This window comes from Mesoplodon mirus (genome assembly GCF_964341445.2).
Source record: "Mesoplodon mirus genome assembly, chromosome: 5".
NCBI classification, from domain to species: domain Eukaryota; kingdom Metazoa; phylum Chordata; class Mammalia; order Artiodactyla; family Ziphiidae; genus Mesoplodon; species Mesoplodon mirus.
This window is the reverse complement of record NC_138980.1, coordinates 63,965,058-63,980,377: the sequence shown is the minus strand read 5'-3', so window position 1 is coordinate 63,980,377 and position 15,320 is coordinate 63,965,058. Positions and strand designations below refer to the sequence as shown.

General features: G+C 40.4%; 1 protein-coding gene across 6 annotated transcripts in view; it reads right to left on the bottom strand.

Moving 5' to 3' along the window:
- The window catches only part of NR3C1 (nuclear receptor subfamily 3 group C member 1), a 125,424-nt gene extending 110,393 nt beyond the window's left edge, over nucleotides 1-15,031 (bottom strand). Inside the window, exons 1-2 of one of the 6 annotated variants that reach the window (XM_082620918.1) lie at nucleotides 14,911-15,031; nucleotides 10,109-11,320 (exon numbers count right to left, since the gene is read on the bottom strand). In XM_082620918.1, coding sequence (XP_082477044.1) covers nucleotides 10,109-11,307 — 1,199 coding nt within the window. In that variant the 5' untranslated portion in view covers nucleotides 11,308-11,320; nucleotides 14,911-15,031. Of the gene's footprint in view, nucleotides 1-10,108; nucleotides 11,321-13,065; nucleotides 13,395-13,420; nucleotides 13,580-13,726; nucleotides 14,226-14,522; nucleotides 14,883-14,910 lie in introns of those variants that run through there. The other 5 variants (XM_082620916.1, XM_082620921.1, XM_082620917.1 and 2 more) reach the window with 5 other exon arrangements.
- Nucleotides 15,032-15,320: the final 289 nt, after the last annotated feature.

The following is a 15,320-nucleotide window of genomic DNA, read 5'->3' as shown; positions in this document are numbered from 1 at the left end:
CATTTTCTCTTTTCTGTGACCGTCTTTACCATATTAGGTTGAACTCTCCTACCACTCTTAGTAGAAGAGATAACTTATCTTACTAACTTTGAATTGCTGCTATATACCATAGATAGAAGAAGTCAAAACTATAGGTAGAGTAAGTCAAATCTAAATAAGCTGAAGAACGATAATTTGGAAGTTCAAGCAAAAATAAGATACCTCCTCTCTTGGAGTATTCAGTCATTGTACACACAGTTATCTGAAAAAGGGGCAAATTGATTTCTTGCCTGACTTGTCTAGATAAATCGACACAAATGTATACATTAGATGTCTGCAAGCATAACCTCAATTCTTAAACAAGTGAAAAACATAAAGATGAAAGCTACAAAAGGTTACTAGCTTAAGCAGGATAAATTTGAAAAAGCCAAACCTCAAACTCTTCATTTCAAACCTTTGGTTACCCTAATTTGTTCAATGGTAAATGTACCAGAGTTGTTGTAAAACACTGTGAAAAAGCAATTCATTTCAAAGTCTTAGAGCAAACTTAAAGGCTGACAACAATTAAAAACAAAATTCTTTATGTACACTTTGTCTCTGGATACATAAGCACTTATCCATCTTAAAACCTGTTTCCTATCTGGAGAAGATAACCTGGGCTATCATCTCTCTCAGTGATACTATCTGCTGACATTTCCTTTCTCTGGAAAGACAGGAGTGCAATCCATCCTTATACATCTTAGTTTATATGTCAAGTTTGTTTATTCATACATTCAACGTGTATTTTTTGAGGTCTTACTACGTGCTAGACACTCTTTGACTTGCTGGGATATAGGAATAAGCAAGGCAGACAATATCACTGCTCTTATGGAACTTAGATTTCAGCAGGTGAGCAGATAAGACACAAACAATTAGGTATATAATGTTGAGGGGAAGGGAAGAGTATGTGAAAGATGCTACTATTTCAGATAAAGCAGTCAGAGAGGTCTCTCTTAGGAGCTGATGTTTAAGTGGAGACCTAAATAAAGTGAGAGAAAGAGCCATGTAGATATCCGGGAGGAAAATGTTCCCAGGCATAAAATGCATCAGGGGACCTAAAAAGAGGATTATACTTCTTCTAGAGAGTAAGGAGATAATTCTTAAGTGACTAGAAGAAAAAGAAAGTCTTACACCAAGGGGGCATAACCTGAGGTTATGCACTAAGCATACAAATCATGTTTTCTCCTTGTCTTATAACACATAACGTATAGGATGACAACACTGTACATATCAGTTTCCTCCACAGGTGACGAAGTCTCCTGCTGGCTCATTCCCAACTACTCATTCCTCATTTAATCAGCTCATTCTTTCCATCTGTCTCAGACTCCTTGTTACCGCCTTTTTATTCCAAATAACTGAATCAACTCCTGTTTTCCATGCATCCACACACTCTCCTCCTCTATGAAGTTTCAGTTATGCCTTCTGGGGTAAGTGGACATTTCAAAAAGCAAAATGGATGTGGAAAGTTGTGGGGTGGGGTGCAGTGGGAGGCAGGGTGGAACAAGTATAAAGATCTCGAGAAGATCTGTGAAGTCGCGGTTGGGGATATTTCTCTTTATCTCCGGATGCCCAATGCCTAGCTCAGTAAGTGTTTGCTGCTGCCGAGGCAGTTAGAAGGACCTTTGAGATGTTGTAGTTAACCTCCCACTCCACCCATCTCAAGAATTCCCTTCCTAGGACAGGCCTTTGTGGCTCGTCCACCTATTAACACAGTGTAACTAGGCTGCTTATATATTTCCCAGTATTCATACAGAAGCACTTAGGCATTAGAAAAATCAGATTCAACCAGACACTGGAACTGGCGTTTAGAACTTCCTTTTTCTTCTTCCATGGATTTCTTAGTTCTAACTTTTTCTTCCAGATTCTCTTTTCTCTTTCAAATAATGTCTTTGGTACCCCCAAAGCACTGCACAGTCTTGTTAAGTGATTATTATCTTGTTAAATATTATCAATTAAAGGATCACTCATCCCTAACGTATTGAATTAGAGATTATTTCACCTATTTTTCTTACCTTTCCTTTAAAAACATTTCTTCTTAGATTATATTCAAAACCTAGTACCCAGGACTTCCCTGGTGGCACAGTGGTTGAGAGTCCGCCTGCCGATACAGTGGACATGGGTTCGTGCCCCGGTCTGGGAAGATCCCACATGCCGCAGAGCGGCTGGGCCCGTGAGCCATGGCCACTGAGCCTGCGCATCCGGAGCCTGTGCTCCGCAACGGAAGAGGCCACAACAGTGAGAGGCCCGCGTAAAAAAAAACAAAAAAACAAAGAAACCTAGTACCCATAGACTGCACCAACACCAGCCCACTGTATGTGTTTAGTGATAAGAAACTGCCACTTGACGTGTTTCTGTACTTAGTTCTTTGTTATCTAAAGAGATTTATATCTTTGGTTTAATCCACTAAATTTTTCTACAGTTTTTTTTCAACCACTTTATCAAAAAGAAAAAAGTTAGTAAATAAAGTCAAATGAGCTTCATAATTCTCCCAAATTTATGAACTTAGGATAAATTTTGGTATTCATTATAGTCAGTATAGTGTTTAAAAATTCATTGATGACAAATAAAAATTATTAAAGATCCAAGAGGGATTTCTAACACAATATCAAATATTTCCCTTCAGATCACTATTAAGTATTACTACTTTTTTCTCTTTTTCTTTAAATGTCTCAAATTTCCCCACCTATAAAATTAAGGTAGATAACAGCTGCCTTCAATACTACAAAGCTATGGACAGAATCAGTAACAATATAGAAACTAGAATTAAAAATCTTCATAGGATTGTTAAGAGGTTTAAATGAGATGAATGCATACAAAGTCCTTAGCATAGTGGTGCCACAAAATTATATTAAAGATTTTTAATAATCTTTTTTCCTAAGATTTTTAAGGTTAAAAATATATAGGAAAGAACATGGATAATATAGTTAACATCAAAGTAACTTTCATAGAATACCTGCCTAATCTGTATTATGTTTCAGATCTCTACAACTAGAGACTAGATGTTGAGAGAAGCCTTCTGAGGAGCTTAGACTATTGAGAATTAGGTATTCAAAGTGTGATACCACTAACTAATTCTGTGATCTTTCTCTAGACGCTTTCTATAGGTCTCATTTCCTCATCTCAGAAATGAGAGTGTGGGGAGTAGATGAGCTCTCAACTCCCTTTAAGCTCTCATCTAAAATCATTGTACTGGGCTTCCCTGGTGGCGCAATGGTTGAGAGTCCGCCTGCTGATGCAGGCCATGCGGGTTCGTGCCCCGGGCCGGGAAGATCCCACATACCGCAGAGCGGCTGGGCCCGTGAGCCATGGCCGCCGAGCCTGCGCGTCCGGAGCCTGTGCTCCGCAACGGGAGAGGCCACAACAGTGAGAGGCCTGTGTACCGCAAAAAAATATAAGTAAATAAATAAATTTATAAAAAAAATAAAATAAAATAAAATCATTGTACCAAACATAGAAAGCAAGCTTTGAGAACCCAAGAGCCCCACCTCTCTGGCTCTACCAACAACAGTGTTTACATATTATTTTCTATGTACCATCAACTACATTATTTTAAATTATTATTTCATAAAAATACCAAATCTGTGTTCATTCTTGTCTTGTACTTCTTGATAATGTACAAAGACCCAGTTTTAGTATATCATTCCCTACCCCAGTTGCCTCCTTCACTAAAACAATAGGTTAAGAAGATTGAAGAATTTTAGAAACAGAAGTACACACACGTTTTGAAAATAATTCATATATAATTGTAAAGAAAATATTTTGACTCTAAAACACCTAATTACTCAAGGTCATAGATTGGTTCAGCTCAGCCTTAGAACTCAAGTCTTCTAATTTTTAGTCTAGTTCCTTCTGCTATTTCTACTATTGAATAACTAAATTAAATTGTTTGGAAGGGATTTGAAGATTAAAAAAAAACACCACCAAACTTGCAATTTATATCATCTTAAAATTAAGAAAACCCTTATCCTCAATAATTACAAAAGCACAAAAACATTAAAACAACAAAGTAAAAGTGTCCATAGCAAACCGGTAGAGCTTTAAAGTTCAACATGTGACAATCATAAGGTCATAAGTCATTGCATTGCCCCAACCAGCATGAAATAATAAAGCATGTACTAAGTTAGATGTCATTTCACAATAGTTTTAAAAAATTGGCTATCAAATATACTTTCATAATAGCCACAGCTAAATATTAAGAATAATTATGAAATCAACTAGAATAAAGGTTAATTTTATTATAAAAAGAAAAGTTAACATTTATTGCAATAAACTGTATGTCCTAAACACTGCATACTTAAGTTGAACTCTCAAATTGTTAAAAAAATAAAAATTCAATGTAAGATAATGTGCTAAACATTTACAACGAATCATATCATTAAACCTTTCTCTCCCCACAGATATTTTTGGAGCGCTAACAGCGTGAATGAAAAAAATTCTAAAATAAGAGGCTTTCACTAAATTTGTTGTATTATAGACATTTTTAATCTCGCTGAAACTTGCTCAAAAGAAAAAAGTCTTAAAGCACTCAAAATTAATATTTGAGTTACTCTGGAAAAGTATGTTTAAGCATGCAGCTCTACTAAGATAAGTCATTAATATTTAAACTGGCCCAGAGATAAAATTAGGTGATGACACATTTCCATTCAAAATAATTGGCTTTAAGGACCATATTGCAATATAAATAGTTTAAATGACCATCTGGCAATTGCAGAATCCCATAATTTATTATATATATGTAACATAAATAAGAACTTATTTCCTTAACATTCCAGCAGAAAAATATGCAACCCATGGAAATACATTACTAAAGAAGAGGGTTGTACTCCATAGTCAGATGACAGTGTATGTCAAAGTGCACTAGGAAATATAAAGTGGTTATATCAACATAACACATCATAATTGTTTCAACTACATGCCAGTAATTAAATTTTTATTGATTAAATAGCAGCCTATAAACATGGGGAAAATATAAACTTGATCTTAGCTGAAATAATTTAAAAGGAATTAAAATTTCCATTCCATCTTTTATTTTTTTGGTAATAAAGTATAGCAAAAGACAACAACGTAATCCTATAAACATCAGGGTTATATTGCCACAATTAGCTTTAGATTTTTACCTTAAATAAAAGAAACTAAATTGTAATCCTGGTTAATGCAATCCTTTGCACATAAACACAGCCCTAAATTTTTCTTTTTTTAGTCCTCTGACTTCATGACAGCTGATCCAAATTGTTGGTTTTCGGAATTGCTCTTGATGTTTCTAAACTTATCTTCCACCTTTCCACATCTCCACTGCCCCTCCCTCTCTTGCCTCCCTTCCCCCAATACCCTTTAATTCACAAACTCCACTGGAAACCCGTATTCAAGGGACATTTGTGACGGTAGTGAGGAATAAAAAGGCAACTTGTCAAAATTAGGTGCTTGGGGGTTGAAATCACTCTCTACAACTAATTTTTGAACCACTATAAAATTGCTTACTTTCTAAAATATAACTTACTGGGTAAAATCAATACAAAAATTACCATTAAAACTCACACTCTAATCCAAGTTAACATAAAAATGATTATGCACAATTCAAAGAGAGAGGAACACTTAACAGATCTTTTCTTTTTTTTTTCCCCCTAAATGGAAGTTCCCCATAAGAATATTTTTATTTACTTGAAAATACAAAACACGAGTAGAACAAGCCAGAAGGAAATGAGAGCAGTTGGCTCTCTGAAATTACAGAAATAAGGAGAGCATGGGCTTTTAAACACTTCTATAAAGGTCAATAAGTAGTTGATTTTTTTCAGTTATAGTTTACTTCAACAAAATATTTCTTGAAAATTCTTTTGCAACACGATTTACCAATATACATTTTCCTTGACTCAGAAATATGGAAGTAAGTGCCCATTAATTTGGCAAATACCTGTAAAAACGGCATTACACAATTACCAGGATTCCTCAGAAGGGTAAATGCTATTAGGCACAAACGTATTTTGTCTATTTAATTTGCTCAGATAAATAGTAGTACATAATGAGAACTTACTGCTCAGTAAAATTAGGTGTGATATTAAAAGTAAGAAAAAGTGGGTTTTAAGAAATATGCCCCAGGCTTATTTTAAACCCAACGTAAATTAAGATTTCCTAACAACTAGCTTATTTCAATCACCTGCAGGTCAGAGTGGATTACGACTTATAATCAACCAATTAATACAGATGTTCTTTCACATTAGCCACTCATACTAAAATAAACCCTTTTGATCCAATCTCTCCTTCACTAAAATCTCAAAAAGCCCCTAAAGTGACTCTACACACATATGAATTTTACTACTATTACAATTTGCATTTAAGCTACATTTATGGAAGGTATGTTTCAGAATAGGTCTTTCATGAAATTTATAAACAGTCAACATAATATTGAAAGTGGTCAGATTAACTAAAATATCTGTAACATCAATAGATAAAACCAAAACAGCATTATAATACAAATGATTTTATCAGTTATAAAAATATAATGGAATAGCCAAAGAAACATCACAAGGAGTAATTTCAATAAAATCTGACCACACGCTTATCACACATTTCTGTACTGGAGTCATTCCACACTAAATTGACACACCTGAATACACAATGTGTTTTACCTTGTGGTTTTTTTTTTTTACTAATAATATAGCCATAAAGAAGTACAGGGTTTTAAAAAAAGGAAAAGATTATCATAAAGCTAAAGATAAACAAAGAGCCAAAAGCAAATCTCCTTTAACATTCAGAAATCGTTTTATGAGTGAATATCAGAAACATTCAGGTTAAAAAAGACACTGACAGAAACTCTGGAAGGAGAGGAAAAAGGAAGTAAAGAAAGTATCCATTAAAAAGGGGGAAAATCAATAAAAATCTCTTCTTTATGCCTCCCTTCTCTGAGAAAACATTCAACATGATGTTAATAAGAAAAATGAAAAAGGGACAGAATTTGCTTCACTCATCCTGTGCTTGTACAGGTCTTCATTTGCATTATGTTAATAAAATTAGACATAGGTGCAATTAATAATGAGATGTTAAAATCTACATAAAGTTTCATAGCTTCATTAAATGGCAACGAACAGAGCCCTAAACTCCACCTAAGACTGAATTTACAAATTCATCTTGCATCATTCTTTCTCTCCAATAATCATACCCTTCAGAAAACGATCAACTTTTTAATACTAAAGTTTCAACATAATCCCAATAAAAGCTCTAATTCCACCTGAAACCATTTACTTCTTTGCCTCTTTTCAACAGTTTCACCATTAATGCTCAAGTGAAACAATGCTGAAAATCAAATCATGCAGAAATCTGCCTTCATCAATGTTACAAGTTTATGTCAAATTTACTGAATTTCAGAATTTAAAAAGCATATTAAGGTAGAATGGCTAGTTCGTTTTACTTAAAGAATGTATTTGAGTATCAATAAGGTTTCTCTTGTTTTACTATCAACGAACTTAAACCTTAAAAAAAATACTTTACCATACTCAATCATGACACTCATAATTTTACAATTTAACGTAGTAACTGGATGTTGTGCTATGTAGACACATCAGAAGGAACTGCCTTCCCTCCCAAAACAGAGTGTAAAGTGTCTTTTTTCAAGCATACTAAGAAAAAGCAATTTTAGGTGACATCTTAAAAAGTCAAATTACAATTTTTGCTTTAAAAAAACTTAAATAGAATGCAAGTTATTAGTGGATTTAATATTTCTGTATCGAAATTCAGAAAGTCAGTATTCAGTATAGTTGTGGTCTCAACATGTTGATTTACCTGCTGATTACTCAGGGTCACTGGTCTTAATGTTTGGCTGTTACCAAAGTAACATATAGAGAAGAGAAAGCAACCAATTTTAGTTATATCAAGGCTATTGTTTGGAAACAACAGGCTAATTCAATGGTGGTAAAAAAGAAACATTGTTTCAATTTATTTGGAAGAAGCTTTGTTCTGGGTAATCACAGCTCCCAATGTTAATCCCATAAGGTACAAAATTTTCAAACTTTCTCAAACTATCCTGTAAAGATATTATACCTTTTCATTAGGACACAAACTACTGATTATAATTCCAAATCACACATTGGCATAAAATAATCATTTCACTGGATATTAAAGAATCTTGAAAGAGCCACATTATCATTGCTTTGTCTACCATCATATGGCTGTTAAGAGGCTGACACACTTTAAATATTATAAACTACTAGAAAAAGTATTTAAATGTTCTTTAATGATTTAAGGATAACTATATTCATCTAAGACTTATTCTCCAGATCCTAGATTCTATAGGGCTTAATGGAAGTTCACTGTGAATAGAAAATGATAAGTTCTTGTTCCATGCCTTTTTTATAGTAAGGAAAATGATAACATTACCATGCTGATTATCAGAACAAAAAGCATTAATAATCACCAAGCTTTTCCTAAGATATATGATTTTTCTTTGTACAATTACATGTTTTATAAATCAATGTAAGTTTCCTACAGAAAGCTTAGTCAAACCAACTGTACTTACTCTTTCAAGACAAACAAGCACATTCAATCATGAATTCCACTGCCAAAAATTTGAGATTGAAAAATTTAAAACACAGCATGTCTTTTAACATTTAAACACAACAGCTTATGCGATAACATCTCAAATCTCCTTACTGAAAACATTTTAAACCTTCAATTCAGAATGATAGCAATAAAAAGTTGAAGTGTTCTAAGTAAAAGATAATTATTATTTTAATAATAGATCAGTAGGTAGTTTACGTTAAGACACACAAGAACCAAGGATTTTTCTTTTGATAAGAAACATCTAAGCCTTTAAAAGGAACAGAACATAGCCTAAATCTAAGTCTAAATTTTTTCCCCAACAAGCAAAGCTTCCTACTTAAAGAGGAAAGAAAAGAGACACCTCAGTATTAGAATATACCTTTAACAGAAAAAGCATTTTTAAAGAGAGTTTTAAATAAAATCTTCAATGACTAGTTAATGTGAACAGTGACTATCACGAATATTTAAGAACTTACAGTACTTACATACAAAGAAATCACTGTGTCTACTATGCCCTTCCTCCCCCCTCAAAAAAACCCACTGATTAATCAATCTTGTGTCTCTACAATAACATTTTTATATTTTCCTTCACACCTAAAATGTGATATACATTTATCTGAACTGGGGGTGGGGGTGCAGGATAGAGAACTTAACCCCTAGGAAGATACACCTACATTTAGAACTTTCTCCTGGTAATTACATTTTAACAGACCTTTTTGAGGTCAAACGGAAATGTCAATATACTTATAAATGATGGAGAAAAAAGGAGACAGAGAAACAAATCAAACATAGCTGAGACTGAAGCTCAACAATGTAGGCCATCAGCTGTATACTTGAGAACTTGTAAGAACATTTTAAAGTAAAATCAAGCACCGTGTTGCCACCAATTCCTTTCTTAAAGAGACCAGTTAGCAGACACAACTTGTCTGCTTTAGGTCAGGAACTCTGTGGGCAAGTCCCACGTCTAATACTCTCGTCAGGTACGCTGTGCACTGACTGCACTGCTTTAGCAATCTCAGAACTCAGATTCTTCAAGGTTCAGTTTCAAGAAAAGGGTTCATTGTTAGTACTTCTCATTTTTAACCCTTTAATCTCCTCAGGCTAACACTTCACAAATGTACAAATACAGCACAACGTTTGATTACGTGAGGTGTTACAGGTGTTCTTCATCATAGTGTAAGAGCATGTTCTAAAACAGCTTAAAAAATATGCACAATAAATATACATTTCTAAACATTATACCCCCTTGAATTTACATAGTTTTTACTAAAGACACCTGTTAATGAACAGTATTCTTCTAAATGTTTACATAAAAATTTCAATTACTGGCCAATGGGATACTATATACCCTTATTTCAGGGGAAAAAAAAAACTGGGAAGGGTTTTGTACAGACCAATCACTTGGGTTTTCTACCATGCCTACTTTCAAGAGCCCGCTTAAACTGATTCACGTGAAAAAGCACTTGAATTGTTGTCGAACACATGCAAATAAATGAATATGTAAATCTATCAATTGATCTTAAATGTACCATTCTCAAGAAACAGAAAGCATTAATCTTACCTTGAATAGCCATTAGAAAAAACCGATCGACCGGAGAAGTTCAAAGTCCCTAAGGAAGTCAAGTTATCATCTCCAGATCCTTGGCATCTATTCCAATTTTCTGAACCAACAGGAATTGGTGGAATGACATTAAAAATAGGTTTCTGATCCTGCTGTTGAGAAAGGGATGCTGTATTCATGTCATAGTGGTACATCTGTCCCCCAGAGGTACTCACACCATGAACAGAAATGGCAGACATTTTATTACCAATTATATTTGCTCCAGAAAAGCTGGCCTGACAATAAACTGGGCCCAGTTTCTCCTGCTTAATTACTCCAGGGGTGCAGAGTTCGATAAAATCTTCTTTTTCTGTTTTCACTTGGGGCAGTGGCACACTGTTAGGGCTTGATAAGATCAGATCTCCATTATCCTTAATTTTAGGTTTAGTGTCCGGTAAAACAAGAGGCTTACAGTCCTCTTTTGAGTTTCCTTCCAGAAGGAATGGATCATCCTCTCCTGCCAAAGGAGAAAGCAAACAGTTTTCATCTATCAAGAGGTCTGAGCTCCAAGGACTCTCACTTGTCTCTTTACCTAGGGACCCAGAAGAAAACTCCAAATCCTGGAGTTTTTTCCTCCATATGTCAAAGGTGCTTTGGTCTGTGGTATGCAACTTCACATTACCCCCATTAGTGCCAGTCTGGCCCTTCAAATTTTGCTGTTCTGAAGATACATCAGAGTGAGTTTTTGGAAACTCCTTCTCTGTGGGGGCAGCAGAGGCAGCAGCTGATGCTGAATTCTTGGGGTTCTCTGGAACACTGGTCGACCTATTGAGGTTTGCGATGCTTTCTTCCAGAAGCCGAAAGTCTGTTTCCCCAGAGGAAAGGCTCATTTGGCCCTGCTGTGGGAATCCCAGGTCATTTCCCATTACTTTTGTCTCTGTCTCTCCCATATACAGTCCCATTGAGAGTGAAACTGCCTTGGACAGATCTGGCTGCTGCGCATTGCTTCCGGAGCCTTTTGGAAAATCAACCAAAAGTCTTTGCTGCTTGGAGTCTGCCTGAGAAGCAGCAGCCAGTGAGGGTGAAGATGCAGAAACCTTCACAGTAGCTCCTCCTCTTAGGGTTTTATAGAAGTCCATCACATTTCCCCTCTCTCGACCAAGCACACTGCTGGGTATTTCTTCTCTACTGGGGGGGCTTAATGATTCCTTGGGGTCCATCAGTGAATATCAGCTACCAAAAAAAAAAAGAGAGGGGGACATAATAAGCTATAAAATCACATTATCTCTGTGATCCGATTAGTAAGAGCCTGTTAAATGAACCTTTTAGTTAATTCCGAATCTAATTCCTTGTTATCAGAAGAGTAGATTCTGTCTTCCATAATATAAAAGCCGTGTCTCCTGCTCACATTCAGTGCCACATTTAAAAGTACAATGCAGTCCATTTGCACAGCTGAGAACAAAACTGTATCAAACTAAGCTTGGCTATTCATACTACCACTCACAAATTGGTAACTTTGTTAATCACAGACATTATAATTCATTACATCTGATTATTCTGAAGGTTCAAGTTGATGTCAAAGTATTTAATTTAAAAAAAGGAAGTATGATCATTGAAATTCCCACCTCTTTTCAACCAGTCAAGGCTGTTGGCTTTTCTGAGAACTAATAAACATAAAATCTGATAAACACTATGCTAGAATTCTCTATCTCTAATTACTCCCAATTCCTCTCCTACCGGCTGGTCACACATCCAAACCTTTTAGTACAACCTACTAGTGAACCATGCATTTTACTTGGAAGATAAACAATGATGGTCTGCTCATCTTCCAATAGGGTAGGAAAAGGCTCCTATTTTAAACCCGTATTTCTTACTGAATGTGCCTAATAGTGCCTGCTTTCAAATTTGGACACATGAAATGAAACACACTATATACAGGCTAACTAAAATTTAGATTTACAAAAGAATGTGTAGTAGCTTCTCATTACAATTTTTTAAAATACGGTATAAGAAATATAGCTCTCTCAAACGCTTAGAACACAATAAAATCTAGATGAAGCTACATTTTCTTTTAAAACTGCTTAAGACCTTCAGTATGAAATACTATTATGTCTCTAAATTAAGATTTTTCCTTTCCAAATATCGAAGTATTGAAAAACAAAGGGAAAAAAAACCCCAGAACTGTAAAATCACATTCATATAAATCCAAGTAAAATAAAACATAATACAATGCTCAGAATAATCCTCCCTGCACTCTAAACCTTCACCTATCCTAATTCTGAGCCTACTCTCAAGAGGGTTAGGTTGCTAGAAGACTGTCGACAATCAAGATGTTTTAAGAGGCGGGCAGAGACTTTGATAAGCATATTTGCGACAGTATAGTCAAATCCTGTCCAATGAAAGGAAACTTTTCCCGTACAGAGACTTTAAGAAGCATAAACTTCACTGGCCCTCGATAAAAGTGGAGCGTGATGAAGGTAGACAGAGAGGTGGGGACGTGCCACTACAAATCTTGAGGGTAAACTGCTTATCTCCCCGCCCCTCAGCCGTGTTTAGCTGATAACGATCTCTAAACACAAGGTATCAAATGGAGCCTAATGAATTTCCACGCCACTTTGACAGCTGCCTTCAAACTCGAAACCAAAACAATACTTCATAAAACGAAACGATCCCTCAAACGATTTTATCCCCCCGTTTAAATTGCAAATAGCCGTGTCACAGTAATTGGCCTTAATGAACCATGCCAAGGGGTCTTAAGCGGCATTACAAGGCTGCAATTACCAAGTCTGCAACCTCAAAACGTCCGACTAGCGCTTGTCAAAAATCGCATCACGAAACTATTATGGTTAGGGAGGGTCTTCTAAAAGGGGCCACTTCAAAACTTCAGGAGCGAAGTGATGCCAAGCGCTAAAGAACAAACCCTCGCGGGGGGGGTGTGTAGAAAAAAGCACGAGGTTAAAAGAGAAATGTGTCCAGACCTGTTGAGTTCTTTCTCCGACACGCCCACTTCCACCAGATAACACCAGCCCTGGCCGAAGTCTCCGAGTAGCAGGCTGTCAGCCCCCTGCGTGTGTACACGCGCGCACACATACACACTCACACACACCCCTGCGCGCCCGCCAGAAAGGAGACGCGCTGGAGCCTCGACACAAACCCTGCTCGCGCTCGGGCGCTCTAGGGTGGAGCGGACAGAGTCGGGCGAGCAGGATTTAGACGCGGCTCAGCGTTCACCAAAAAAATGGGTGTCTGGGAGGCCCCCTGGGAGGGAAAAGAAAAGGGACTTGGGGAAGAAGGGAAAAAAAAGAGAGAGAGAGAGAGACCAGGATTCCTCACCAGCGAACGAGAGCCTGGAAACCCGGGCGGCTCGACGAGGCTCCACTCGCAGAGAGCTCGGGTTCCTCCCCCTCGGCCAGGGGATGGCGGTCCAGGGAGAGGAAGAGGCCAGCGCTGTCACCCGCGCGCTGCCCTGTCGTCACCGTCCCCCGGCCCTCGCCAGCCCCCACCCCCACTAGCCGAAGCTAATAAAACTTTGCAGGCTCCCGCGGCGCCCCCGAGCCGGCCTCCCGGCCCCGGTCCGCACCTCGGGGAGCGAGCGCCCGTGGGGGCCCAGCCCCCGGCCCTCCCCTCCCCTCCCCTTACCTCTGCCGGCGGCGCCAATCACCCCACACCGTCCGCCGCTCCCACCGCAGCCGAGATAAACAACTTAGCGTGTGAAAGCAGGAGGAGCGGGAGCGAGAGATTTTTTTTCTCTAAAAAAAGGAAGTAAACAGCCGCCCCCTTCTCCATGGGGGGAGGGGAGAGCCCCTATTTGAGAAAGTCTCCCATTTCCCGGCTGACAAGCCAGTTCCCCGCCCCGCGCCCGTCTTCGCGGGCCGGGGCTCTCGGGCGCGCGTCCTCCGTGCCGGCGCCCCGCCGCTCCCGCCGCTCCGGCTGCGGCGTCTCTTTCCACCCACTAGAATCCGTCCCCGACGGGCGGGTGGTGACTGGGGCTCCCGTCACAGACTCGAGCTCGCAAAATGGAGGAGGAGGAGGAGGAGGGGAGGCAGCGCGGACACGCGAAAGGGCCGCCCGGCCGCTGCAGACGAGCGGGACCGAGCGGGGGGCGGGCGGAGGCGGCGCCGCGGCGCGCACACACTCGCACACACACGCGCTCCCACCCCACCCCCGGCCGCTCCCCGCCCGAGGGGCCGCGCGGCGGCGCGGGGAACGGTGCAACCTGTTGGCGACGCTAGGCAACTGCAGGGGCGGCCGCGGCCCCCGCCCCCACGCCCTCCGCGAGGGCCCCGCCACCCCGGCCGCGACGGCGCCTGCCCGCCCGCTGCCCCCCGGCACGGCCCCTGCCGAGGCTGACTCCCGGGCGCGCGAGGCTTCTCCTCGCCCCCCACCCCTCACCCCCCAGGAAAAAGGAGAGGAGGAGGCGGCGGCGGGGGCCGACCTGGTCTTTCTGGGGCGGGCTTCGGAGGGAAGCCGAGTTTCTCTAGTTTCTCTTCTCGCTGCTCCTTCCCGCCCCAGCCCAGCTCCGCGACTCCCGACCCACTCCTCCCGACTCGCCGGTCCCTCGGCGGCAACCGTCTGCGCCCCTGCGGGTGACAGCGGGCTGGCTGGGGGAGCCGGGGCGCGGCCCGCAGCAGAGCCGCGAGGGTGGTCCGCGCCGCCGCCCCCGGGCCGAGTTGAGCGAAGTGTGTCACTTCGCACGAGGCTACAGGGTTGCACGGAAACGGTGCAGCGGCGTCTCGGCCCCTCGTAGGGCCGGACGGCCAGACACGCCCTCTGGGGAGGCTTCAGGGAGGGGAGGGCAGGGAAGGGGGTCGGCGCATACATACTCTGGGCCGGGGGGGAGTCGCGTGCCGGCGGGTCCCCCACCCCCGCATCGTCTGGGCGGCCCAGTCTGCAGCCGCCGCCGCGTGCTCGCACCGGGAGAGAAGTTGCAAAGCAGAACCCACCCTCCCCTGCGCCCCGACTGTCCCCCACCCTCTTCTCCGAGCCTGCGAGGCGGCGGCGGCGGCAGCGGCGGCGGCAGAAGGAGGCACCGCCTGCCAAGTTCAACCCCCATCCCTCCCTCCCTCCTAGCGCGCTTACACTTGAAGGAAGTTGCACGCCAAATGCAAAACCTCCAGCGAAGTGGATTTCTTTGCATTTTTAAATTATTATTTTTAAAGAAAGCGGGAGGTGGCAGGCTTAAAAGCAAGTTGCAAGCGAAACAGTAAGTTGCTTGCACAGTACGCCCTCCTTC